At 39.7% G+C, this 25321-nt stretch overlaps 2 protein-coding genes across 5 annotated transcripts in view; both read right to left on the reverse strand.

Moving 5' to 3' along the window:
• The window catches only part of LOC124063445 (deoxynucleoside triphosphate triphosphohydrolase SAMHD1-like), a 36708-nt gene extending 14596 nt beyond the window's left edge, over positions 1 to 22112 (reverse strand). Inside the window, exons 1-17 of one of the 4 annotated variants that reach the window (XM_046397121.1) lie at positions 21791 to 22112; positions 21552 to 21618; positions 21342 to 21414; positions 20408 to 20568; positions 19374 to 19489; positions 19138 to 19208; positions 17887 to 18045; positions 17043 to 17143; positions 16822 to 16930; positions 16306 to 16397; positions 16098 to 16213; positions 15521 to 15660; positions 15152 to 15247; positions 14932 to 15036; positions 14637 to 14774; positions 13926 to 13998; positions 3687 to 3780 (exon numbers count right to left, since the gene is read on the reverse strand). In XM_046397121.1, the coding sequence (XP_046253077.1) occupies positions 3701 to 3780; positions 13926 to 13998; positions 14637 to 14774; positions 14932 to 15036; positions 15152 to 15247; positions 15521 to 15660; positions 16098 to 16213; positions 16306 to 16397; positions 16822 to 16930; positions 17043 to 17143; positions 17887 to 18045; positions 19138 to 19208; positions 19374 to 19489; positions 20408 to 20568; positions 21342 to 21414; positions 21552 to 21618; positions 21791 to 21974 (1881 nt within the window). In that variant the 5' untranslated portion in view covers positions 21975 to 22112 and the 3' untranslated portion in view covers positions 3687 to 3700. Of the gene's footprint in view, positions 1 to 3686; positions 3781 to 13808; positions 13999 to 14636; positions 14775 to 14931; positions 15037 to 15151; positions 15248 to 15520; positions 15661 to 16097; positions 16214 to 16305; positions 16398 to 16821; positions 16931 to 17042; positions 17144 to 17886; positions 18046 to 19137; positions 19209 to 19373; positions 19490 to 20407; positions 20569 to 21341; positions 21415 to 21551; positions 21619 to 21790 lie in introns of all 4 variants that reach the window. The other 3 variants (XM_046397122.1, XM_046397120.1, XM_046397119.1) reach the window with 3 other exon arrangements.
• LOC124063446 (deoxynucleoside triphosphate triphosphohydrolase SAMHD1-like) lies at positions 3202 to 12594 on the reverse strand. The gene is made up of 16 exons (XM_046397123.1): positions 12213 to 12594; positions 11334 to 11400; positions 11124 to 11196; positions 10230 to 10390; positions 9133 to 9248; positions 8889 to 8959; positions 7667 to 7825; positions 7017 to 7117; positions 6797 to 6905; positions 6618 to 6709; positions 6409 to 6524; positions 5840 to 5979; positions 5101 to 5175; positions 4881 to 4985; positions 4600 to 4734; positions 3202 to 3829 (listed from the first exon to the last, which is right to left on the reverse strand). The coding sequence occupies exons 1-15, from the start codon at positions 12394 to 12396 to the stop codon at positions 4606 to 4608; spliced, it is 1698 nt and encodes a 565-aa protein (XP_046253079.1). The 5' UTR covers positions 12397 to 12594; the 3' UTR covers positions 3202 to 3829; positions 4600 to 4605.
• Positions 22113 to 25321: the final 3209 nt, after the last annotated feature.

The raw sequence follows: 25321 nt of genomic DNA on the forward strand, positions 1-25321 counted from the left end.
CAAGAGTGTTGTCCGAGGGAGTGGGGACGAGGAAACGCTGGAAGCCTCTAACATAGTCATTTTCGGTTCCAAGATGTTGAGAGATCTCTTAAAAGTTTTACGTTATCTTGCAAAAGTACATCTTTTTTTTAACCTTATATTTTTTTTTTCTTCCATGTCCCTTTAGGGGCTCCGTAGCAACCTGTGATTCTATTTGTTAAAAAAAAAAAAAAACACCTCAAAGTAACTTTTAATGTAACGAGCAAATTCACAAACACTCAGTATCAACATCTGACATGAGGTAGAGATTCAAATGCTATTATGATTTAACAGTGAAAATATAACAAAAGTATTTTCAGTGTCCAAACATTCTCATCCTATACTGATAAAAATGTCTTGAATCAAAGTAAATTGTTAACTGTTTCTTGGTATGATAGAAAGAAAATATCCAAAATTAAAACATCAATCCGTGCTTATCACACAGCCCCTGAGCTAGTCACATATTCTCCTTACATGCTCTGATAACAAAAGGTGTCTTAAAGCAAAGTAAGTTATTATTTCTTGATATAATAAAACCAAAATCTTGAAATGTAATAAAAGCCATTTTGCACTAATCACACAGCACCTGAGATAATCACATTTTCTCCTTACATGCTGTATCCCACATTCACGCAGTCTAAACCTACATCACTGGCACTGATGGGGAAGAGAAAAATGTGTATGTGTTCATAAGTCACTTATGCAATGTCCATTGCATAGGTGTTGCTGGACAATATAGCCTCCATTTCAGCTTGAAGCTCAGGGTAGCTGTTGAAAGTTGATGGCAGCTCCACAGTTGGGCCACAAGTATGAGATATTGTAGGTCCTTCCTTCCTGCTGCTGTCAGACTGTTTAATAGCCAGCACTGCCCCCAGTAGACCACACACACACACACACACACACTTAAGGACTCATTCACTTTTGTAGTAATGATAATAATGTGCAATAACTAAAGTGTAATAATTTTTGTCACTATTCCACTGTGCAGTTTTTTGTTGGCCATGTGCCATGTTTTAAGACACGCTCTTCAAAGCAAATCGTCAATCAAGAAAGGTGAGGTTGAACAACCTGAACTGGAACACCCTTTTAAACAATTCTTTGACATAATTTAGTTCAGTTGACATGCACACCTGGGCACGTATGCTGCAGTTGGGTGTCAAGAGCCATTTATTTGTATCTTGTTCCTTGCCAAATGGTTTTCTGATGAATCATTACAGCAGTTTGAAACCTCGGCAGAGCAGGAAACACCAACAACGCCAACACTTTGTTAATCAGAGGAAATTGTGCAGTCAGAAGACAGGAGGAGACTGCATTTTCCCACTGAGAAAAAAATGTTACTGTGAGTGAACTATCTGAACAAAAAAAAAAAGAAATAAAATAATATACATGTAATTTTATGTATATTTTTTATTTATTTCTATTCTCACACCATGTTTACACCCTGTACTATGAGGGTTGAAAGTATGAGCACATGTGTACCACTCACCTGGAGTTCTGGTTGTCTAGTGTCTGTATGTAAGCTGAAATTAGTGTAAAATAAATGCTAGCACAAAAGACACATCGAAGCAGTTGTAGTTGAATACAGAGCCATGAAGATAGGTTTCCTCTGCTGCTCTACTTGAATAGAGTCCCGATGTTTTAGATGTCTAATCACAGCAGTGGATGTTATGATTCTTTTCCAGCTAAATTCCAAAAAGGAGGACAAATATGCACCTGTGTTCAGGCTGTGCTCAACGCCAAACAGGACATGGCTACCCTAACTGCATTAGTTACAAATGAAAGTTCAAAATAGCAGACTATTGAGCTTTCACCTAAGGTTTGGCTGTGGTTGATTATTGTTTGCTTGGATGTGTTCGTTTAATGGACTGTCTGCGTTCAAAGCAGTGTGTGTGTAAACCATGGTATTTCATTTTTCATCATGTGCTATAACATTAAGGGCTGAACAAACCTTTTTGCTTCGTTACATTGTGTGAGTCCTACCAGGTGGAATGAACCATATTGCATTTTTGCAAGGGTGGTTCAGGTAGTGTCAAACAGTCCTAATTTGATGAAAGCAGCCTTATTATTGAATTTTCAGTATTAATCACATCGTTCTTCACAATTGATATATTTAGATAAAAGAAAAAAATGTTCAAAACTTTACAAAAGCCCCAGGCCCCCTCATGCTTGAGGCCCCAGTACACCAGTTCCAACTGTTCCCCTACTTCGATGCCTGTGCTGAGGATACAGGAAGTGTTTACTATTTCATACCACTGGGCAGCTTATAATGGGCTACCTTTGATGTTCTGGAAAATCTTTGTTAAAATCTCTACAAATGTCTGACTGGAACATGTTTCTGCTTACTGAAAACATTTCTCCTGTTCACACTGGCCATGAAAATATCTCCTTCTATTGCACCTTTAATGTAAGGGATCAAAAGTGGTCAAAATCCACAGTCCTTGTTTTTTTCAAAGTTTTATTTAAAGCTTATCTGAAGAGACCTACTTTACAAAATTCCCTTTTTGCTACCACATACCCCCTGTAGCTCAACATTAAGACACTCTCAAAGGAAAGACAAAGAGACATTTTTATATTAAAAAGACAGTTATATTATTCTTTTTAATTATACTCTCGTTTTAAAAAGTTTTAGTTGCATTTTAGTGTACCTGTTAATATCTTTTACAGAAGTATTGAATAACTACTGCCTGTTTCCTTATGATTTGCCATGCATATACAGACTTGGGAAGTTTCTCTCACGTATTCATAGTTTTTATATTGCAATCACATACACACCCTTACACAGAATTTTAAGCCCTCTCAAAAAATTTTGAATATGAGAAAACAAAGTTTCCAACTTCCCTCTCAACAAAACCTTTCCTGGAACGCCTGATTAAAGTCTAAATGTTTTTATATTGCAATAGCACACACACACACACACACACATCCACACCCACACACAGAATTTCAAGCATCCTCAATCAGAACTGACTTTAACAATAAAGGCAGCTCTGTGATGGACACATGTATTCATGTGTCTGAATGCCTCTGTGGCCTTGTTGTATGAGGAAAAAAATAAAATTTGAATACGAGAAAACAAAGTTTTCAACTTCCCTGCCAACAAAGCCTTTAATGGAACTCGTATTTAAAGTTTAAATGGTTTGCATGACGTGGTGATCAACAGCTTGAATTACAGGAGGACACAAATGAGAGAAAGAGAGTTTTATTTTCAAACTGTCCTGAAACCCCTTCCAGCAGTACCTTTGGTAGGTTTCCCCTTTACATTCTTCCAAACATATTTTTTAACACATTCAAATAAAACAAAACCACCACCTGTGAAGCAAGTTTGATGAGGCTGCATCACATCCTGGTAAGGAGGAAAAATTGTGCAAAACATTTTAAATGGAAGTAAAAACAGTCATGAAAATGTTGCACAGAGCTGTGAGTTGTGGAAAAAATGTTGTCAAGCTGAGATATTTACTGTAAGAACAATAAATAGAATATATAGTAACAAAGTCAACCAGAAAACACCTCTAAAATAAATAAATACATTCAATGTAAGATCACATCACACATCACACATCAAGATCACACTGAATAACTGTTGTGCTCATTAACACATTTACCTTGTAGAAAAATATAACCTGAACTCAGCACTGTCTCGTCTACCAAATGTGTACTAGAGGGGCCATCTTCTCTCTTCCTCTTACTTGAAAAGCTGAGTTCTCGCTTTCTTTTCTCCATTTACATGAGCATAGTTTACGTGTGTCGAGCTGCCACCTTCACCATCCTCTCCTTCGTTGTTGTCCGACTCAGGTGCTTTTCTGTCTCCAACCTGAGTGTGAGGACATCAGAGCGCACACATTAATAACAAAGACGTCACCATCACTGACTCACTACATTGCAGTAACTCTTAATCACAACTCAGTGTGGTGACACCTCACTGGAGCCTTTGTACACAACATTTTTATTTGTTGTGAAACATTTTTTCCTTTCTGGTCTACCAATAAAACCTTACCCCACCAACCAGAATCGGCCGGTTCTCAGCGTACTCGACCGGGTCTCCTGTATCTCCAAGTTGGTACTTTTTAAATGTGCCCCCAATATCAAAGGCACAACGGCGCAAACAATAACATTACAGCTAACCACTTCTTCACTGTGAGTGAAGAAGACACAAAGCTCGCAATTAATACACGTAAGGCCAAAGTAAACCGTGGGGACGTGACCATGAAAACGTCGGGAACAACAAACCTAATTAGACACTTTAAACACCATCACCTAGATGAACCTGCACAGTTTGAAGAAGCTAGCAAATGAAAAGCGGCTAAAGCTAAAGCTAGTCAGAGCTCAGTGTCACACACAAGCCAGCAGTCTCTCCTGTCTTTCCTTGGTATGAGCAGTGAAAAGACCAAAGCAATTACAAGGGAAATTATGGAGCTGATGGCGCTTTATGATCAGCCTTTCCCCTTCAGAAATCTGATGAATTACCTCAGCCCTGATGAATTTATGAGCATACTGTAAAATGATATAAGTAACTGGCAATTTGGTCTACCTTTTTTTTTTAACAGAATAGAATAGATACACTCTAACAGATGTAAATATTACCTGAGGCTAGAAGAAGTTCTCATTCTCCCACCACATGCCAAACTTCTTGGCTGCCTTCAGACTTTCAGCATCTGTCTTCTTGCAGTAGAGCCTGGTCAGTTGCTCAGCAAACTGCCTTGGAAGAAGTGGAGACACCTGACAAGGACAGCAGCAGAGTTTATTTTGAGACAGCAACAAACAGTTTCTATTCATCAAGAAGAATCTGCACATAAGGGAAAATGCGTGTTGAAGCTCAGACAAAGAAAGATTAAGATTTGAATTCTGTGGTCTTCAGTTCTCACTTTCTCCTCTGGAATCTTGGTGGCTTTGGTTGGGTCGTCCTTGGAATAGAAACGCACGTTATCGATGGGGTTCTTTTCCCTCATCCCAAAGTCTATATGAATGACCTACAACAGAGAAAGGGGAATGTTTTTTGATCATCAAGTGTAGCTAGAACCAAAGGGTTTGGAGCTTTCAGTGAATGGATTGTATTAGATGTAAAGTAATTAGATCAAAACTCACTCTAACTACAAAGTCCTCTGGCTTTAGACTGACATCTTGGTCGCCAAAATTTCTTTCCCAGGAGAGAATCATCTCCTTATAAGAGGAGAAAGCAGATGTTACTCGTTACACCTTAGCAGGGATATCAGATGAGCTTTCATCGTCATATAATACAAAAACATTACATTCTGTGCAGTGCACACAAAATCTGGGAACAACATGCATGCAGCCAATGTAGTCTGCTATACAAACACTATTCAACCGTGAGACAAGCATCTTTGATTCATGGATCAGGAAGAGGAAGGTCATCAGCTACATCGACACATAAAAAACTAAAATGATCAGTTGACAGCAAATTGTAAACTATACTGATAATCAACTTTGCAATTAAATACAAAGCCAAAATGTTTAACGAGTTGGTTCTGGCTGTGCAAAAGTAAGGATACGATGCTTCACTCACTGAATCAAATATCACTGAGTTTTGATCAGACAAAACAAGCTACTGCATTTGAAGACATCACCTCAGACTCTCTTCATGGAGATTATTGCTGTCTGCAGCTCCACATGACAAAGCATCTTGGAATACATTGCAAGATCAGCTAACAATCACACATCAGAATAAACTGCATGAAACAAAAACAGGCTCCTAAAGATAACTTAATTTCATAGCCAATACAGATATGGATGATGTGCATCCTGTGCTGTGACAATCAGATGTGCATTACAATGCAGCCATGCGAAGACACAAACAAACACACACCTGCGTGACACTTTCTGGTTTCTCAGCCTGACTTTCGCCCACACACTTATAGATGCATCGATGGACAACATTGTGTAGAATCTGCCTCGCCTCAGCCAGCTCCTCGGAGGAAGAGTTCAGTATTTGTTCAAACACAGCATCTACAGGATGAACAGTAGGGGGCAGGTCAGATAAAGTCAACCAAAGACACCAAAGTCACTAAATCATTTAGTGAGTTTCTTTATTCCAGACTTTGTGGTTACATATTATAAATGATGGTGGTTTTCAGGAAGAATTTACTGTAAAAATAACTGAAAACAACAACAAGCTGGGCTGATAAAGGGATGAGTAGAGTCTTTCCTGATATGATGAGATCATGTCTGTGTTACATGCATCACAGACATAAAACACAGACAAAAATACAACAAATAAAATATGAGAAATTATTATTCATTAAAACTATCCAGCTTTGTATAAAAATTAAAAGCTCCGCCGTGAACTGATGTGACGTAACATCTGTCGTCACTCATCTCCTTCATGCATTTTAACGTCAACACTCAAGTTAACGGCACACGGTGGTTTCTACAGACCTGTCAGCTTGGTGTAGGCCTCCATATCATCTATGGCTTCGGAGAGAGTGAACTTCTTCCCTCCAGAGCCTTCAATCTGGATGTGCTTGTCTGCTTTTAAAAAGGCCTCTGTGATCCTTGAAGGAACATACCCAACATTATTATCACTTCTGAGAACATTTTCACTGACATTAAGACAACCAGCCACACTGGAGTGATTAACTACTCACATGTACTCAATGATCTTGGTCACTGTGTGCTGGTAGGCTTTTCTGTGGAGACGGTTTCTGGTGTGGAACATGTCACACACATTGCCCACCTCCTGTTAAAAGAAATGCCTGTATTTTAATGTCATTGTGTAAATGGATTGCTGTTGTAAAAGCTGATAAAAAAGTAATCCTGTCTGCACCTTGTCTCTAGTGCAGATTTGTTTCTCTCCGTCCACCTCACACACCCTGGCAAACTTTAGAAAGCGGCGATAGTCAAAGTTGTTCTGGATGCCCAGGTGGTGGCAGTCCCTGAGAAGAAACAGAGTGGAAAAATACATGCAAGAATCGGTCATTTAACAGAAAAAAAGAGTATTTAATATAAAGAAAACAATTTGTAACTAACAGATCAAAAAGCCCAACCTGGCAAAGTAGTCCCACTTGTCCACATCAATTCCATTTCTTTTGTTGGCCACGATTTCATAAAGGAAGGATTTGTCTTTTGGACGGCCTTTATACTGCCACTGCGGAGATGACAGACAACAGGGACATTAGAATCAGCTTTACTGATCAAGGTTGTTTCTGCTCACAAAGAATATGACTTAGGTTTGCAGTGGCTCTTGGCGTACAATAAATATACATACAGCTAAACACATTAATGAATAAGTAGGTATGATGACGCGTACAACAATAGGTCAAGTATGTACAACAATGTAGGATAAATGTTCTATATATGAATACAACAAGCCGTCATTGCACAATTTTCTTGCCTCCCTCACCCCTCCCAGCTGTATTCAGGATCTTTGAACAGGATGTGTGTCATCTCTTTCAGAGACAGAAGACCAGGAAATAAAAGTATCAGGCTCAGAGGGCACATCAGCCCTCTATCTGAAAGTCTTCACTGAACCCCATATTTACACAGTGGGCAGTGGAGCTGTGTGAAGTTCCTGTCTGCCCCAAAAGCTCCTGAAGGTTGTGTCATAATTGAAATTCAGGGTGGTGTCATGAGATAAGTAATTCACATTTACACACTGTCATCTGTTCACCATAAACCATAGAGTCACATTGGGTACCTTCTTGCCTTTGGCTGCATTAGTGTCCAATGGTCCAGCAATGAGTTCCTTGATGAAGATCAGGTCTTCGGGCAGCACCAGGCCGTGCTGCTCCATCACAGACTTCAGGTCATTGACCTCCACCATGTGGTCAAACATGGCCAGAGAGGCAGTCTCGTGCTGCAACAGAATCAGAGTTGTAATATCACACAGGGAGGTGAATGACCACGAATTGAAAATGAAAGCACACTGACTCATTACTCAAATAGAAAAATCTTATCTCAGCTGAAACATGACAGGACACAGAAGTTAATAATGACCTTATCTCTCGTGTTTGTCAGGCAGCAGGTCTGCGGTCCTAACTTTCATAATGGCCAGGTGCTTAGCAGTGCTTATCGGTGGTTCACTCTGAACAGTGCAGTCACTATCTTAGACCTCAGCTGTCATGTTTACAATCAGGTAACAATAACTGCTTTACACAGCAGCCTTAAGAGTCAGCAATTACAAAGTCTCTGTAAAAGACGCTGCTGTTGATGCTGTAATGTCACGCCATCAGAACATTATTACTATGATAAATCAGGTTAATAATTCATTCACCAATTTTAATCAAGACTAAAATTAGCTGTCCTTACAGTCAGCACCCAAGAGGGAATCTAGTTTAGTTAGGAATACACCTATTTATTCTTTATTTTTCACCTGGGGTAAAATCTATTGGACTCTGGGTCAGCTGCAGTCAACTTCAATATGAAGTAGAAAAATGAACAATCTGCACAGTGGGTGAGAGCTTGAGGCCTTGGCCAGTTCATTTTCAAAAATAGCCAGTCTAAGGACTGTCTACTGTCAGAATAGCAGATATCATGGGTTAGTCTGACTTTTCCAGTATGTTACTCGTTTTGAAAATGTCTCATTAGAGCAGTTAAGACATGCTCTTCAAAGCAAATAGGTATCAACAGGCATTTATTTGTATCTTGCTGCTTGCCAAATGATTTTGTGATGAATCATTACAGCAGTTTGAAACCTCGGAAGAGCAGAACACAACAACGCAAACACTTTGTTAATCAGAGGAAATTATGCAGTCAGAAGACAGGAGGAGACTGCATTTTCCACTGAGAAAAGGCGGGAAAATGTGAAAGTAGATTATCCACTAATAAATCAGTAATAAAAATACTAATCTGTAAGTGTTTTCTGGCTCAAAGGTTCTCTCTGTACAAGGACAAGAGAACTATTAATCACACTTTCCTACCTTCCAGGTAATTCCTGGACGTGCTTTGGGGATGAACAGCCCATCAAACATATGGGAGAATGGCCCATGTCCTGGAGGAGGGGGGAATAAAAAGTTACTGTGAGTGAACTATCTGAACAAAAAAAAAAAGAAATAAAATAATATACATATAATTTATATATATGTTTATTTATTTCTATTCTCACACCATGTTCACACCCTGTACTGTGAAGGTTGAAAGTATGAGCACATGTGTACCACTCACCCAGGTCGTGGCAGAGCCCAGCAATCTGCACACAAAGGATGTCCCTGCAGGAGATGTTGAGTTCTGGTTGTCTAGTTTGCAGAGCTTGTGCAAGTCGTCCTGCCAAGTAACCAACTCTGGAACACAACAGAACAACTCTTTATATATATATATATAGACAAAAGTATTGGGACACCTGACTGTTATGCTAACAGGGACCTTAAATAACACTGCTTTCTAAACACATAGACAGCTTTACAGCTATAACAGCTTCCACTCTTTTGGGAAGGATTTCCACAAGATTTTCGTTTGTGTGGGAATTTTTGCCAATTCATACAGTAAAGGATTTGTGAGTTCAGGCACTGATGTTGGATGAAAATCTCTGTTCCAGTCCATCCCAAACGTGTTTGACGGGGTTGAGGTCAGTGCTCTGTGTGTGCCAGTCAAGTTTTCCACAAACTCATCCAACCATGTCTGCATGGATCTTGCTTTGTGCACTGATGCACACTGATGACAAAATGTCTTGGTATGCTGAAGCAATAAGATTTTCCTTCATTGCAAATAACAGGCTCAGCCCAAACCCTGAAAAACAGCCTCACAAAGAGGTGTGTCTAAATACTTTTGTCTATGTAGTGTAAATCACAACTGTTCACCTCCATTCATCCAGATAATTATCTGTCAAACCAACCCTTGTAGAAAATAAAACCATATTTTTAATTGCTCATTTCTCATCAGCATCACATTGCCAGCAACCTGATTTACTGCAACTACTGTCTCACACAAAGCATGTTTTCCCTTGAAGGAAGTCATTGTTTGTTTTTTTCCTTGTTAGGTGCATACATTAGTAGCTCTTGTGTGGCAAGCTGGACTTCATGAGGTCATAAAGTTCAGCTTCAGAAATTATGATGTTTTGATTAAATTGTGACTTGATTAAGTTACAAGAGAAAACATTTAGTAATGGTAAGCCATCTTAATTAATCCTCAGCCATTCTTGGTTTCGTCTCACCAGTTAATGTTAGCCTATGTGGCCGTGTAATATTATGAGTTGTATTTATTAATTTCTGTATGTGTACTCCAGAGAAAAGGAATGTTGCTCGTTCCCGTATCTGAGGACGTACCCAATCGAATGTTCAAAGCGGTTGTGAGATGCTCCAGGAAAAACAAAGTAGGTCCCTCCAAGCTGCTTGAGGTTTCGTAGTCTCTGGAACTGAGGTGTGTCCATGATTTTGATGAGAAGTGGGTGTAGGTCCACATGTCCGTGGATGGGATCATTAAACACCTGGCAGAAGACAGGACAACAAAGAGCTATGAAAACATACTTAATTCACCATTCGTTATCAAACAGAGGAGTGCCAGTATATTATATTATATATTTGAAGACATTTTTCAACAAAGACACATACTTTATATCTATATAATTCAATGTCTTAGCTGCGTAACAACAAAACCTGGAATTAAACAACACAAGCTTAAAACAAGGCAGATGGGAACAATTAGGTGACAAATTAGAGTAGAATTATCTAAAACAAAAGTAGGCTACGTGACAAAATAGTGATGAGTCTCTGGGCCCTGACAGAAAAGGCTTGGCCACCTCTGGGCTTTAGCACTGACTCTTGGATGACCACGAGGCCACTGACTGAAGATCTCTTGACTGTGTGTTGGCTCATACAGACTTACAGTTTGGTCCTGTAGGTCCAGTAGGTGACCGGCCATATGATGCTTTAAAAGGTCAAAATCAATTTCAAACAAACAGGAAGCCAGTGTAAAGAGCTTCAAACATGTGATTAGTGGTGACATCTCTGCATCTTTTCTTCATTCCACACCACACGGTCTTCCGCTTTAACTTTTTTAAAACTATTTTTAAGCTTGTGACCTTTTAAGCAAAAGCTTAAGAACATCTTGTGTGTGTCATGCAGTTCTCCTTGTGTCACGTCACATCTCCTTGTGGTTCCTCTATCTATCTAATCTATCTATATAACCTTGAGAATGTAGTATTGAGATGCTGTTGTTACCTTATTTAACCCTCCCTCTATCTGCCACAGCTTCCTCAGGCTGTGTAGGATGTGCAGACGGTCACCAAGGTGTCTGGATAAAATAAAAATTGAAAAATGCTGTGAAAAAGGATAATCTTGCCCTTTTTTGACACTATTGTCACATTTCCTGCTACCCAGGGGGCCTCAGGCAGTTTTTACAAATCCCACAACAGGGCTTTACACACTTACGCTATGCCCATCTTTTCCAGATCAGCATCCTTGAGATACTGCAGCGTGACACCTCTGATTTTTTGTGCTGGATAGCAGAGAAAATGCAATAGTTTAGATGCTGGCATGTCACAATGCGCACATGGGAACAACATGTTAGCAGTTGCCTTATAATAATAATAGATAGATAGATAGATAGATATACTTTATTGATCCCAGGCTGGGAAATTGCAGTGCAGCAGCAGCAATACACACAATAAGCTATACAAAATGTTAAAAATAGCAATATACAAAAGGTAGCAACATAAAAATATACATACAAGGCAACATAAAAAAGTGTATATACAACAGATAAGCAATGTAATGTTGTGCAAAATAAAGTAGAATGTAAGGTGCAGTGAACCGAGTGAGTAAAACATATGAAGTGCATAGTGACTGTATGTTATGACCAGAGTTTAGCTGTTATTGTACAGTGTGATGGCTTGTTGCAGGAAAGACTTCCTGTATCTGTCCCTTCGACAGTGGAGCTGTAGCAGCCTGTGGGAGAAGGTACTCAGCTGCCTGCCTACTGTGTGATGGAGAGGGTGCTGTTCATTGTCCATGATGGATAACAGTTTGTTCAAGGCCTCAAAAGACTCCAGCCTGAGAGCAAGCACTTAGCCAGCCTTCTTGATGATCTTATCAAGTCTGTTAGTGTCGCTGGCTCTGATGCTGCTGTCCCAACACACAACAGACTGGTAGAAGATCTCCAACATCTTGCTGCACACATTGAAGGATCTCCGCTTCCTCATATAATAATAATATATAATAATAACATAAAATAATATAACAATAAGCTTTCAACTGACTAACAATGAGATTAAAAACATTCTATTTAAAGTGTCAAACCAGAAAACCAACCTCTAAATTTATCTTCCCATTCTCCAAGGTCTTCTCTTCGTAGGTACTGACACGTTTCCTCCACACCCCATTGCATGTAGTCCGAGTCCTGCAGCGGGCGGACCACTGATACTCTCTTCTCTGGCGTCTTATATTTATCATCAGAGGTTGAAACTGCCTCAAACGGTCGTTTTCGGTTGTCCATGTCGATCTGACAAACAGGCGTTAATCTGGATTAGCCAAAAGAGTAGAGCTCCTCAAATTTACAACCGGCAACGTTACTCACGAAGGCTGCAACAGCTGATCAGACAGCTCTGCACAGCAGACTCAAAGGCGGTGTAAAATGTCCAGGTGTTGTGTCTACACTTATACACACACACTTATACAAACACACCCAACTTCCCTGTCAACAAAACCTTTCCTGGAACACCTGATTAAAGTTGAAATGTTTTTATATTGCAATAACACACACACACACACACACACCCACACTCCCACACACAGAATTTCAAACATCCTCAACCAGGACTGACTTTAACAATAAAGGAAGCTCTGTGACGGACACATGTATTCATGTGTCTGAATGCCTCTGTGGCCTTGTTGTATGAGGAAAAAAATAAAATTTGAATACGAGAAAACAAAGTTTTCAACTTCCCTGTCAACAAAGCTTTTAATGGAACGCATATTTAAAGTTTAAATGGTTTGCATGACGTGGTGTTCAACAGCTTGAATTACAGGAGGACACAAATGAGAGAAAGAGAGTTTTATTTTCAAACTGTCCTGAAACCCCTTCCAGCAGTACCTTTGGTAGGTTTCCCCTTTACATTCTTCCAAACATATTTTTTAACACATTCAAATAAAACAAAACCACCACCTGTGAAGCAAGTTTGATGAGGCTGCATCACATCCTGGTAAGGAGGAAAAATTGTGCAAAACATTTTAAATGGAAGTAAAAACAGTCATGAAAATGTTGCACACAGCTGTGAGTTGTGAAAAAATGTTGTCAAGCTGAGATATTTACTGTAAGAACAATAAATAGAATATATAGTAACAAAGTCAACCAGAAAACACCTCTAAAATAAATAAATACATTCAATGTAAGATCACATCAAACCCAAATAATCCCACAAGTAAAAAGAAGTAGAGTAAATAAGTCAGCAGAGGAAGTGAGTTTTGGCTGCAGATTTGACTTACTTCTTTTAAAAGCTGAATGTCTACATGTTCTGAGTAAATCACACAACACTAACTGACCATAATGTTCATGATGCAGATGCATGATAGTAGGTTATTGCTAAGCACATGGTATGAAACAAGCAAGTCAACTTAAACATGTGACACTTGCAGCTCCAGATGCACAGGGGAGTTTTAAAATAAAACTAAAAATGATAAAAACTAAAATATGTGTGTAACATGAGGTGGGATTTATGTACATAAAAATCCCTGAGTGCAGGCACTGAGTATATATTCAGAAACCCACATTTTTTGAACCTCTGAAGTCCTTTCTTTTTGGTGTAAAAAATGTGTTTCAGATAATTAATGATTTGAATAACTGTTGTGCTCATTAACACATTTATCTTGTAGAAAAATATAACTTGAACTCAGCACTGTCTCATCTACCAAATGTGTACTAGAGGGGCCATCTTCTCTCTTCCTCTTACTTGAAAAGCTGAGTTCTCGCTTTCTTTTCTCCATTTACATGAGCATAGTTTACGTGTGTCGAGCTGCCACCTTCACCATCCTCTCCTTCGTTGTTGTCCGACCAGCTGGCTTTCAGGGGAGTTAGCTCAGGTGCTATTATGTCTCCATCCTGTGTGTGAAGGGATCAGAGCGCACACATTAATAACAAAGATGTCACCATTACCGACTCACTACATTGCAGTAACTCTTAATCACAGTGAGGTGTGGTGACACCTCACTGGAGCCTTCGTACACAACATTTTTATTCATTGGTCAACATTTTTTCCGTTCTGCTTATTTCTTTCTGGTCAACCAATAAAACCTTACCCCACACCACACCAACGGCCGGTTCTCAGCGTACTCGACCCGGTCTCCTGTATTTCCAAGTTGGTACTTTTCACGCGTGTGCCAAATATCAAAGGCACAACGGCGCAAACAATAACATCACAGCTCACAAAGCTCCCAATTTGTAACTTAAAACACCATCACCCAGCTGAACCTGCACAGTTTGAAGAAGCTAGCAAAGGAAAAGTGACTAAAGCTAAAGCTAGCCAGAGCTCAGTGTCACACACAAGCCAGCAGCCTCTCCTGTCTTTCCTTGGTATGAGCAGTGAAAAGACCAAAGCAATTATGAGGGAAATTATGAAACTCATGGCGCTTTATGATCAGCCTTTCCCCTTCAGAAATCTGATGAATTACCTCAGCCCTGATGAATTTGTGAGCATACTGTAAAATGATATAAGTAACTCTAACAGATGTAAATATTACCTGAGGCTTGGAGAAGTTCATGTTCATGCACCACTGGACAAAGCGTTTCTTGGCTGCCTCCAGACTTTTAGGATCTGTCTTCTTGCAGTAGACCCTGATCAGCTGCTCAGCAAACTGCTCTGGAAGAAGTTTAGACACCTGACAAGGACAGCAGCACAGAGTTTATTTTGAGACAGCAACAAACAGTTTCTATGCATCAAGAAGAATCTGCACATAAGGGAAAAAAACAGCAATGTGAGTTGAAGCTCAGACAAAGAAAGATTAAGATTTGAATTCTGTGGTCTTCAGTTCTCACTTGGTTCTTGCAAATCTTGATGGCTGTGGTTAGGTTGTCCTTGCAATAGAAACGCACGTTGTTGATAGGGTTCTTTTCCTTCATCCCATAGTCCATATAAATGACCTACAACAGAGAAAGGGGAATGTTTTTTGATCATCAGGTGCACCTAAAACCAAAGGGTTTGGAGCTTTCAGTGAATGGATTGGATTAGATGTAAAGTAATTAGATCAAAACTTACACTAACTACAAAGTCCTCTGGCTTTAGACTGACATCTTGGGCGCCACTCAGAGGGACGGTCTCAGCCAAATTTGCTTCCCAGGAGAGAATCATCTCCTTATAAGAGGAGAAAGCAGATGTTACTCATTACACCTTAGCACCTCAGGGATATCAGATGAGCTTTCATCTTCATATAATACAAAAACATTACATTCTGTGTAGTGTGCATGAAATCTGGGCACAACATGCATGCAGGCAATGTAGACTGCTATATAAAACTATTCAACTTATTTTCATAGCCGTTACAGATATGGATGATGTGCATCCTGTGCTGTGACAATCAGATGTGCATTATAATGCAGCCATACGAAGACACAAACAAACACACACCTGCGTGACACTTATGGGTTCCTCAGCCTGAGTTTGACCCACACACTTATAGAGGCGTCGACAGACAATGTTGCGTAGAATCTGCCTCGCCTCAGCCAGCTCCTCGGATGAAGAGTTCAGTATTTGTTCAAACACACCATCTACAGGATGAACAGTAGGGGGCAGGTCAGATAAAGTCAACCAAAGACACCAAAGTCACTAAATCATTCAGTGAGTTTCTTTATTTCAGACTTTGTGGTTACATATTATAAATGATGGTGGTTTTCAGAAAGAATTTACTGTAAAAATAACTAAAAACAATGACAAGCTGGGCTGATAAAGGGATGAGTAGAGTCCTTCCTGATATGATGAGATCATGTCTGTGTTACATGCATCACAGACATAAAACACAGACCAAAATACAACAAATAAAATATGAGAAATTATTATTCATTAAAACTATCCAGCTTTGTAGCTTTGTATAAAAATTAAAAGCTCCGCCGTGAACTGATGTGACGTAACATCTGTCGTCACTCATCTCCTTCATGCATTTTAATGTTAAAACTCAAGTTAACGGCACACGGTGGTTTCTACAGACCTGTCAGCTTGGTGTAGGCCTCCATATCATCTATGGCTGTGGAGAGAGTGAACTTCTTCCCTCCTGAGCCTTCAATCTGGATGTGCTTGTCTGCTTTTAAAAAGGCCTCTGTGATCCTTGATGAACATACCCAACATTATTATCACTTCTGAGGACATTTTCACTGACATTAAGACAACCAGCCACACGGGAGTGATTAACTACTCACATGGTCTCTATGATGTTGCTCACTTTGTGCTGGTAGGCTCTTCTGTGGAGACAGTTCCTGGTGTGGAACATGTCATACAGATTTCCCACCTCCTGTTGAAAAAAATGCCTGTATTTTAATCTCATTGTGTACATTTTGTCCAGGTAAGTTTCACGGCATTTAAGAAGAAACAAAACGGCTACTACAGCGGCTTTCTGCTTACACCCGCACATATGATGGAAAAAGTGCACTGTTTGCGAATGTGTAACAAAAGCGATCAAACTGAACAAAAGGTGGTCAACAAAAATTACAGCTACCTAACTCGCCTTTCTCCTCCCCCAGTGCAGGTGATTCAGCCCCTAATATAACCTACGGCTGTCATATACGGTGCCCACGTGACCCAAACCCTGCATAACCGCGGCAACCACAACAAACAAATCTAAAGACAAATAATCCACCAACGGAACAATAGATGGCTCTCACAATGTAAATGGATTGCTGTTTTAAAAGCTGATGAAAAAGTAATGCTGTCTGCACCTTGTCTCGAGTGCAGATGTGCTTCTGTCCGTCCACCTCACACACCCTGGCAAACTTTAGAAAGCGGCGATAGTCAAAGTTGTTCTGGATGCCCAGGTGGTGGCAGTCCCTGAGAAGAAACAGAGTGGAAAAATACATGCAAGAATCAGTCATTTAACAGAAAAAAAAGAGTATTTAATATAAAGAAAACAATTTGTAACTAACAGATCAAAAAGCTCAACCTGGCAAAGTAGTCCCACTTGTCCACATCAATTCCATTTCTTTTGTTGGCCACGATTTCATAAAGGAAGGATTTGTCTTTTGGACGGCCTTTATACTGCCACTGCGGAGATGACAGACAACAGGGACATCAGAATCAGCTTTACTGACCAAGTTTGTTTCTGCTCACAAAGAATATGACTTAGGTTTGCAGTGGCTCTTGGCGTACAATAAATATACATACAGCTAAACACATTCATGAATAAGTAGGTATGATGTACAACAATAGGTCAAGTATGTACAACAACGTAGGATAAATGTTCTATATATGAATACAACAAGCCGTCATTGCACAATTTTCTCGCCTCCCTCACCCCTCCCAGCTGTATTCAGGATCTGTGAACAGGATGTGTGTCAGCTCTTTCAGAGACAGAAGATCAGGAAATAAAAGCATCAGGCTCAGAGGGCACATCAGCCCTCTATCTGAAAGTCTTCACTGAACCCCATATTTACACAGTGGGCAGTGGAGCTGAGTGAAGTTCCTGTCTGCCTCAAAAGCTCCACAGTCATCCTGGTCCCCAAGAAATCCTCTCTCTCAGAATTAAATGAGGATCTATGGGCCAGTCAACCTGACATCTGCAATCAGGAAATATGTGAACCCAAATGAAGGACATCACAGGTTTGCCTACCACAAGGAAGAAATCATGGGGTTTGATATATAATCTTAAGGACAGAAGCTATATGTTAATGTTACTTTGCCCTGAAGGTTGTGTCATAATTGAAATTCAGGGTGGTGTCATGAGATAAGTAACTCACATTTACACACTGTCATCTGTTCACCATAAACCGTAAAGTCACATTGGATACCTTCTTGCCCTTGGCTGCATTAGCGTCCAATGGTCCAGCAATCTGTTCCTTAATGAAGTCCAGGTCTTCGGGCAGCACCAGGCCGTGCTGCTTCATCACAGACTTCAGCTTATTGTCATTCACCAGGTAGTCAAACATGGCCAGAGAGGCAGTCTCGTGCTGCAACAGAATCAGAGTTGTAATATCACACAGGGAGGTGAATGACCACGAATTGAAAATGAAAGCACACTGACTCATTACACAAATAGAAAGATCTTATCTCAGCTGAAACATGACAGGACACAGAAGTTAATAATGACCTTATCTCTCATGTTTGTCAGGCAGCAGGTCTGCGGTCCTAACTTTCATAATGGCCATGTGCTTAGCAGTGCTTATCGGTGGTTCACTCTGAACAGTGCAGTCACTATCTTAGACCTCAGCTGTCATGTTTACAATCAGGTAACAATAACTGCTTTACACAGCAGCCTTAAGAGTCAGCAATTACAAAGTCTCTGTAAAAGACGATGCTGTTGATGCTGTAATGTCACGCCATCAGAACATTATTACTATGATAAATCAGATTAATAATTCATTCACCAATTTTAATCAAGACTAAAATTAGCTGTCCTTACAGTCAGCACCCAAGAGGGAATCTAGTTTATTTAGGAATACACCTGTTTATTCTTTATTTTTCACCTGGGGTAAAATCTATTGGACTCTGGGTCAGCTGCAGTCAACTTCAATATGAAGTAGAAAAATTAACAATCTGCACAGTGGGTGAGAGCTTGAGGCCTTGGCCAGTTCATTTTCAAAAATAGCCAGTCTAAGGACTGTCTACTGTCAGAATAGCAGATATCATGGGTTAGTCTGACTTTTCCAGTATGTTACTCGTTTTGAAAATGTCTCATTAGAGCAGTTGTTCACTTATTTTAAGACATGCTCTTCAAAGCAAATAGCGGGCAGGCTATCAACAGGCATTTATTTGTATTTTCTTGGTTGTCAAATGGTTTTCTGATGAATTATTACAGCAGTTTGAAACCTTGGCAGAGCAGAACACAACAACGCAAACACTTTGGTAATCAGAGGAAATTATGCAGTCAGAAGACAGGAGGAGACTGCGTTTTCCCACTGAGAAAAGGTGGGAAAATGTGAAAGTAAATTATCCACTAATAAATCAGTAATAAAAATACTAATCCACAAGTGTTTTCTGGCTCAAATGTTCTCTCTGTACAAGGAACTAGAACAAGAGAACTATTAATCACACTTTCCTACCTTCCAGGTAATTCCTGGACGTGCTTTGGGGATGAATTGCCCATCAAACATATGGGAGAATGGCCCATGTCCTGGAGGAGGGGGGAATAAAAAGTTACTGTGAGTGAACTATCTGAACAACAAAAAAATCAAAGAAATAATATACATATAATTTATATATATGTTTATTTATTTCTATTCTCACACCATACCTGTACTGTGAATGTTGAAAGTATGAGCACATGTGTACCACTCACCCAGGTCGTGGCAGAGCCCAGCAATCTGCACACAAAGGATGTCCCTGCAGGAGATGTTGAGTTCTGGTTGTCTAGTTTGCAGAGCTTGCGCAAGTCGTCCTGCCAAGTAACCCACTCTGGAACACAACAGAACAACTCTTTATATATGTAGAAAAAGTATTGGGACACCTGACCGTTATGCTAACAGGGCCCTTAAATGACACCGCTTTCTAAACACAGAATCAGAATCAGATATTCCTTTATTTATCCCTGAAGGGAAATTCTTGAAACACATAGACAGCTTTACAGCTATAACAGCTCCCACTCTTTTGGGAAGTCTTTCCACAAGATTTTTGTTTCTGTGGGAATTTTTGCCAATTCATACAGTGGAGGATTTGTGAGTTCAGGCACTGATGTTGGATGAAAATCTCTGTTCCAGTCCATCCCAAACGTGTTCGACGGGGTTGAGGTCAGTGCTCTGTGTGTGCCAGTCAAGTTTTTCCACAAACCCATTCAACCATGTCTTTATGGATCTTGCTTTGTGCACTGATGCACACTGATGACAAAATGTATAGGTATGCTGAAGCAATAAGAATTCCCTTCACTGGAAATAACAGGCTCAGCCCAAACCCCATAAAGAGGTAACAGCCCCAAAAAGAGGTGTGTCTCGATTTTGTCTATGTAGTGTAAATCACAACTGTTCACCTCCATTCATCCAGATAATTATCTGTCAAACCAACCCTCGTAGAAAATAAAACCATATTTCTCATCATCACATTGCCAGCAACCTGTTTTACTGCAACTACAGTCATAAAGAGGTCATAAAGGTCAGCTTCATAAAATATGATGTTTTGATTAAATTACAAGAAAAAATATTTAGTATGAGTAAGCCACCTTAATTAATCCTCAGCCATTCTTGGTCTCGTCTCACCAGTTAATGTTAGCCTATGTGGCCGTGTAATGTTAAGAGTTTTATTTATTTATTTATTTATTAATTTCTGTATGTGTACAACAAAGAAAAGGAATGTTGCTCGTTCCCGTATCTGAGGACGTACCCAATCGAATGTTCAAAGCGGTTGTGAGATGCTCCAGGAAAAACAAAGTAGGTCCCTCCAAGCTGCTTGAGGTTTCGTAGTCTCTGGAACTGAGGTGTGTCCATGATTTTGATGAGAAGTGGGTGTAGCTCAACGTGCCCGTGGATGGGATCATTAAACACCTGGCAGAAGACAGGACAACAAAGAGCTATGAAAACATACTTAATTCACCATTCGTTATCAAACAGAGGAGTGCCAGTATGTTATATTATATATTTGAAGACATTTTTCAACAAAGACACATACTTTATATCCATATAATTCAATGTCTTAGCTGCGTAACAATAAAACCTGGAATTAAACAACACAAGCTTAAAACAAGGCAGATGGGAACAGTTAGGTTACAAATTAGAGTAGAATTATCTAAAACAAAAGTAGGCTACGTGATAAAATAGTGATGAGTCTCTGGGCCCTGACAGAAAAGGCTTGGCCACCTCTGGGCTTTAGCACTGACTCTTGGATGACCACGAGGCCACTGACTGAAGATCTCTTGACTGTGTGTTGGCTCGTACAGACTTACAGTTCGGTCCTGTAGGTCCAGTAGGTGACCGGCCATATGATGCTTTAAAAGGTCAAAATCAATTTCAAACAAACAGGAAGCCAGTGTAAAGAGCTTCAATCATGTGATTAGTGGTGACATCGCTTTATCTTTTCTTCATTCCACACCACACGGTCTTCCGCTTTGACTTTTTAAAAATCATTTTTAAGCTTGTAACCTTTTAAGCAAAAGCTTAAGAACAAAAGAACAGAAAATGAAAAGAACAATCTTGTGTGTGTCATGCAGTGACCCTTGTGTCAGGTCACACTTCCTTGTGGTTCCTCTTCTTTCTTAGTCTGTTATGTCTTTTCAAATCTATATAACCTTGAGAGTGTAGCATTGTGATACTGTTGTTACCTTATTTAACCCTCCCTCTATCTGCCACAGCTTCCCCAGGCTGTGTAGGATGTGCAGACGGTCACCAAGGCATCTGGATAAAATAAAAATTGAAAAATGGTGTGAAAAAGGACGGTCTTGCCCTTTTTTGACACTATTGTCACATTTCCTGCTACCCAGGGGGCCTCAGGCAGTTTTCACAAATCCCACAACAGGGCTTTACACACTTACTCTATGCCCATCTTTTCCAGATCAGCATCCTTGAGATACTGCAGCGTGACACCTCTGATTTTTTGTTCTGGATAGCAGAGAGAACGGAGTAGTTTAGATGCTGGCATGTCACAATGTGCACATGGGAACAGCATGTTAGCAGTTGCCTTATAATAATAATAATAATAATAATCAGCTTTCAACTGACCAACAATGAGATTAAAAACGTTCTATTTAAAGTGTCAAACCAGAAAACCAACCTCTAAATTTATCTTCCCATTCTCCAAGGTCTTCTCTTCGTAGGTACTGACACGTTTCCTCCACACCCCATTGCATGTAGTCCGAGTCCTGCAGCCGGCGGACCACTGATCCTCTCTTCTCTGGCGTTTTATATGTATCATTAAAGGTCGAAACCGCCTCAAACGGTCGTTTTCGGTTGTCCATGTCGATCCGACAAACAGGCGTTAATCTGGATTAGCCAAAAGAGTAGAGCTCCTCAAATTTACAACCGGCAACGTTACTCACGAAGGCTGCAACAGCTGATCAGACAGCTCTGCACAGCAGACTCAAAGGCGGTGTAAAATGCCCGGGTTTTGTTTCTACACTTGGTGTGAAAAGCTAAATTGTTACATATAAGACTTCCGGTTGAGTTTTTCAAAATAAAAGTCCATATAAAGTTTTTTTTTTTTTGTTCTTCTTGTTGTTGTTAATTTGTGGACATTTATCACAGTGTTTCCCTTTTGTCACCATTGCACACATAGTTAAAAAGAAGCAAATAAAAGTCGTTTTGCGATATCCATTCTACCTCAACCCGAACCTCAACAAACAATGGAACATGTTTACATATATTTTATTTCACAAGTAAAACGTTCGCTTTCGATATTTCAGTTGCTACATGTAAATAACTTGACGTCAATCCTTGTCTTTAGCTGACACACGGTGGGTGGAGTTAAAAATAGTGGAGCGAACGAGGCCATTGGATTGTTGCCTGCAGAACCCCGGATTACGTTTAGTGACGCAAGCGTAAAACGTGAAAATGCCGGCCCTTTTAAAAACGCTTATTCTTTTCGCGTTCCTGCCATTAAACTACAGTTACGTAATTTAAAAACGGAAACTCTGCTCTTCGGTAAGTCAACCACCACCCCGACCCGCGGCCTCCACTCTTACTCCTTACCTATAATTAACTGTGTTACAGGACAGGGTATGCTAAATGCAGAGTGCTAATCTGGTACAGCGGTTGTTATATTCCACATCGATTGGACACTTGATTATTTACTTTGAACTGTTGAACGCAACAGTAAATCACGTTTTTGAAATGGCACAATTTGAAATGACCTACCTGAAAATGGGATTTCAAACCATATAAATTCATTTTGGTCAGAGAACAATACTGAAGTGCTTTAAATTAACATAATTACTTTTACAATTCACTCATAATTGCTCTAGAAGTGACAATAAGAGTCATGTCATGAGCCATTTTATGAAAATTAAATCAGCATGTATGCATATTTGATTACAGAGACAATGCATTAAGACCCAAAATGTTTGATGTGAAGTAAATTAATTGAAAAAATTTCCCAGAGATTGACAGTTTTTTGGGCTGCTAGAATTGAGTTATTGTGCTGCATAGGACTCATAGTCACTACTGCAATACGAGTGATGGCAGAAACACATAGCAGAGTCCTCAATGTGCTTTGGTTTCCCCCACCATCATAAAAAAAGAGTGTCCTTAAAAGTTGAAGATAGTCCCTGAAGACAATTGTGCAATGGCTGCTCACTGCTCCTCTGGTCTGACTCTTGGATAACCACGAGCTTAAAAAACACAATCTTAAAACAAGGCAGTTAGGAACAATTAGGTGACAAATTAGAGTAGAATTATCTAAAACAAAAGGAGGCTACGTGATAAAATAGTGATGAGTCTCTGGGCCCTGACAGAAAAGGCTTGGCCACCTCTGGGCTTTAGCACTGACTCTTGGATGACCACGAGGCCACTGACTGAAGATCTCTTGACTGTGTGTTGGCTCGTACAGACTTACAGTTCGGTCCTGTAGGTCCAGTAGGTGACCGGCCATATGATGCTTTAAAAGGTCAAAATCAATTTCAAACAAACAGGAAGCCAGTGTAAAGAGCTTCAATCATGTGATTGGTGGTGACATCGCTTTATCTTTTCTTCATTCCACACCACACAGTCTTCCACTTTAACAATTATTTTCAAGCTTGTGACCTTTTAAGCAAAAGCTTAAGAACAAAAGAACAGAAAATAAAAAGCACAATCTTGTGTTTGTCATGCAGTGCTCCTTGTGTCTTGTCACACCTGTTTGTGGTTCCTCTTCTTTATTTAGCCTGTTATGTCTTTTCAAATCTATATAGCCTTGAGCACATAGCAGAGTCCTCAATGTGCTTTGGTTTCCCCCACCATAATAAAAAGGAAAAAAAGAGTGTCCTTAAAAGTTGAAGTTGGCTCCTGAGGACTGTGCAATGGCAACTCACTGCTCCTCAGGGATGGGTTAAGTGCAGTTTCACTACATTGTCCTGAGTATGACCGTATGTGATAAATAATGATTATCATCTCATTAGGAATAAGGTTCCAAAGTTATAGTAACCTTCTTCCCTTTATAGCCCCGTTACATATTAAGAGCATGATAAATTAACCTCACAGCGAGTAAAAGTTTGTCTAAACCTCATTCAGACAGAGGTATACCACAAGGCAAGTTGGACATATCCAGGCTTTCTTTGTCTCAGATGGCTCTGTAAAACCTAAAACCCCATTTTAATTTGAAACTCAGGACATGACCTCCTCCAAACCAGGTTAGTTGTGCAGTTACCATGGTGATCCTGTCACGTCAAAAGAGAGCCACCTTTGTGACTTTGAAAACTCTGGTTTTATGCTCAGTGTACCTTGGCAACCCATTAATCTTACCTTAAAATATACCCCTTAGATGGCTACATCAAAAAATCAAGTTGAGCTGCAAAGCATTAGTATCACAAATTGTTACATTTTTATTTCATATTCAATTACAAAATGCTTCCCAAGAGCCAGTTTCAAAAGGAAGAATCATATGAAACGAAGACAGAAAAACAAGATAAATTAAAAAATGCCACCAGCAAAAGAGAAAACAAATGGACAAATGAACAGAGAATAACCGTAGGCAAGGAAATATTCTGTATAACTAAGTTGGGACCACAAACAAAAACACAAAAAATTTACATCAAACAAAATTCAATCTAATTCAGAATTACTGTCTAATCAGTCATTTCCACATTGATTCATATGACTAACACCAAAGCCAAATACCAAAACAAATATATAACTTCCCTAGCCCACAAACCTATTGTTCACTTCAAATGACAGACTCCACTGGATAAGTTGGAAGTGCTTTGTATGCTGAATAAAGCAGTGCCCCGAGACATACTGCGTACTATCCAGTTTCACACAAAGACATTTTAAGTCAGTGTGACTGACTGTTCACAGCAGAATTACATCATGGTTTGCTTTTGGCAACAACATGGTAGTGATTCATAATTATCATTTCAAATATTGAAACTCTCTGTCTCGATGATAGAGCACAGCTGTTGTCACTATCTGGTATTTATGCTGATTTGTACACTATACACGTTGGCCAACTACCACAAAAGGCCACAAGATGGTGCTGGTGTTACATTTTTAGGTTCATTGTGCTTTTACAGTAAGTGATCCGATAAAACTGGCTGTCCTCCACTAAGTACACATTTCTCTTTGATTATGACTTTTGTGCTAAACCCTGGACGGAAATTTCAAAATCAGATATGAA

This window comes from Scatophagus argus, chromosome 8, assembly GCF_020382885.2.
Source record: "Scatophagus argus isolate fScaArg1 chromosome 8, fScaArg1.pri, whole genome shotgun sequence".
Taxonomy (NCBI): Eukaryota; Metazoa; Chordata; class Actinopteri; family Scatophagidae; genus Scatophagus; species Scatophagus argus.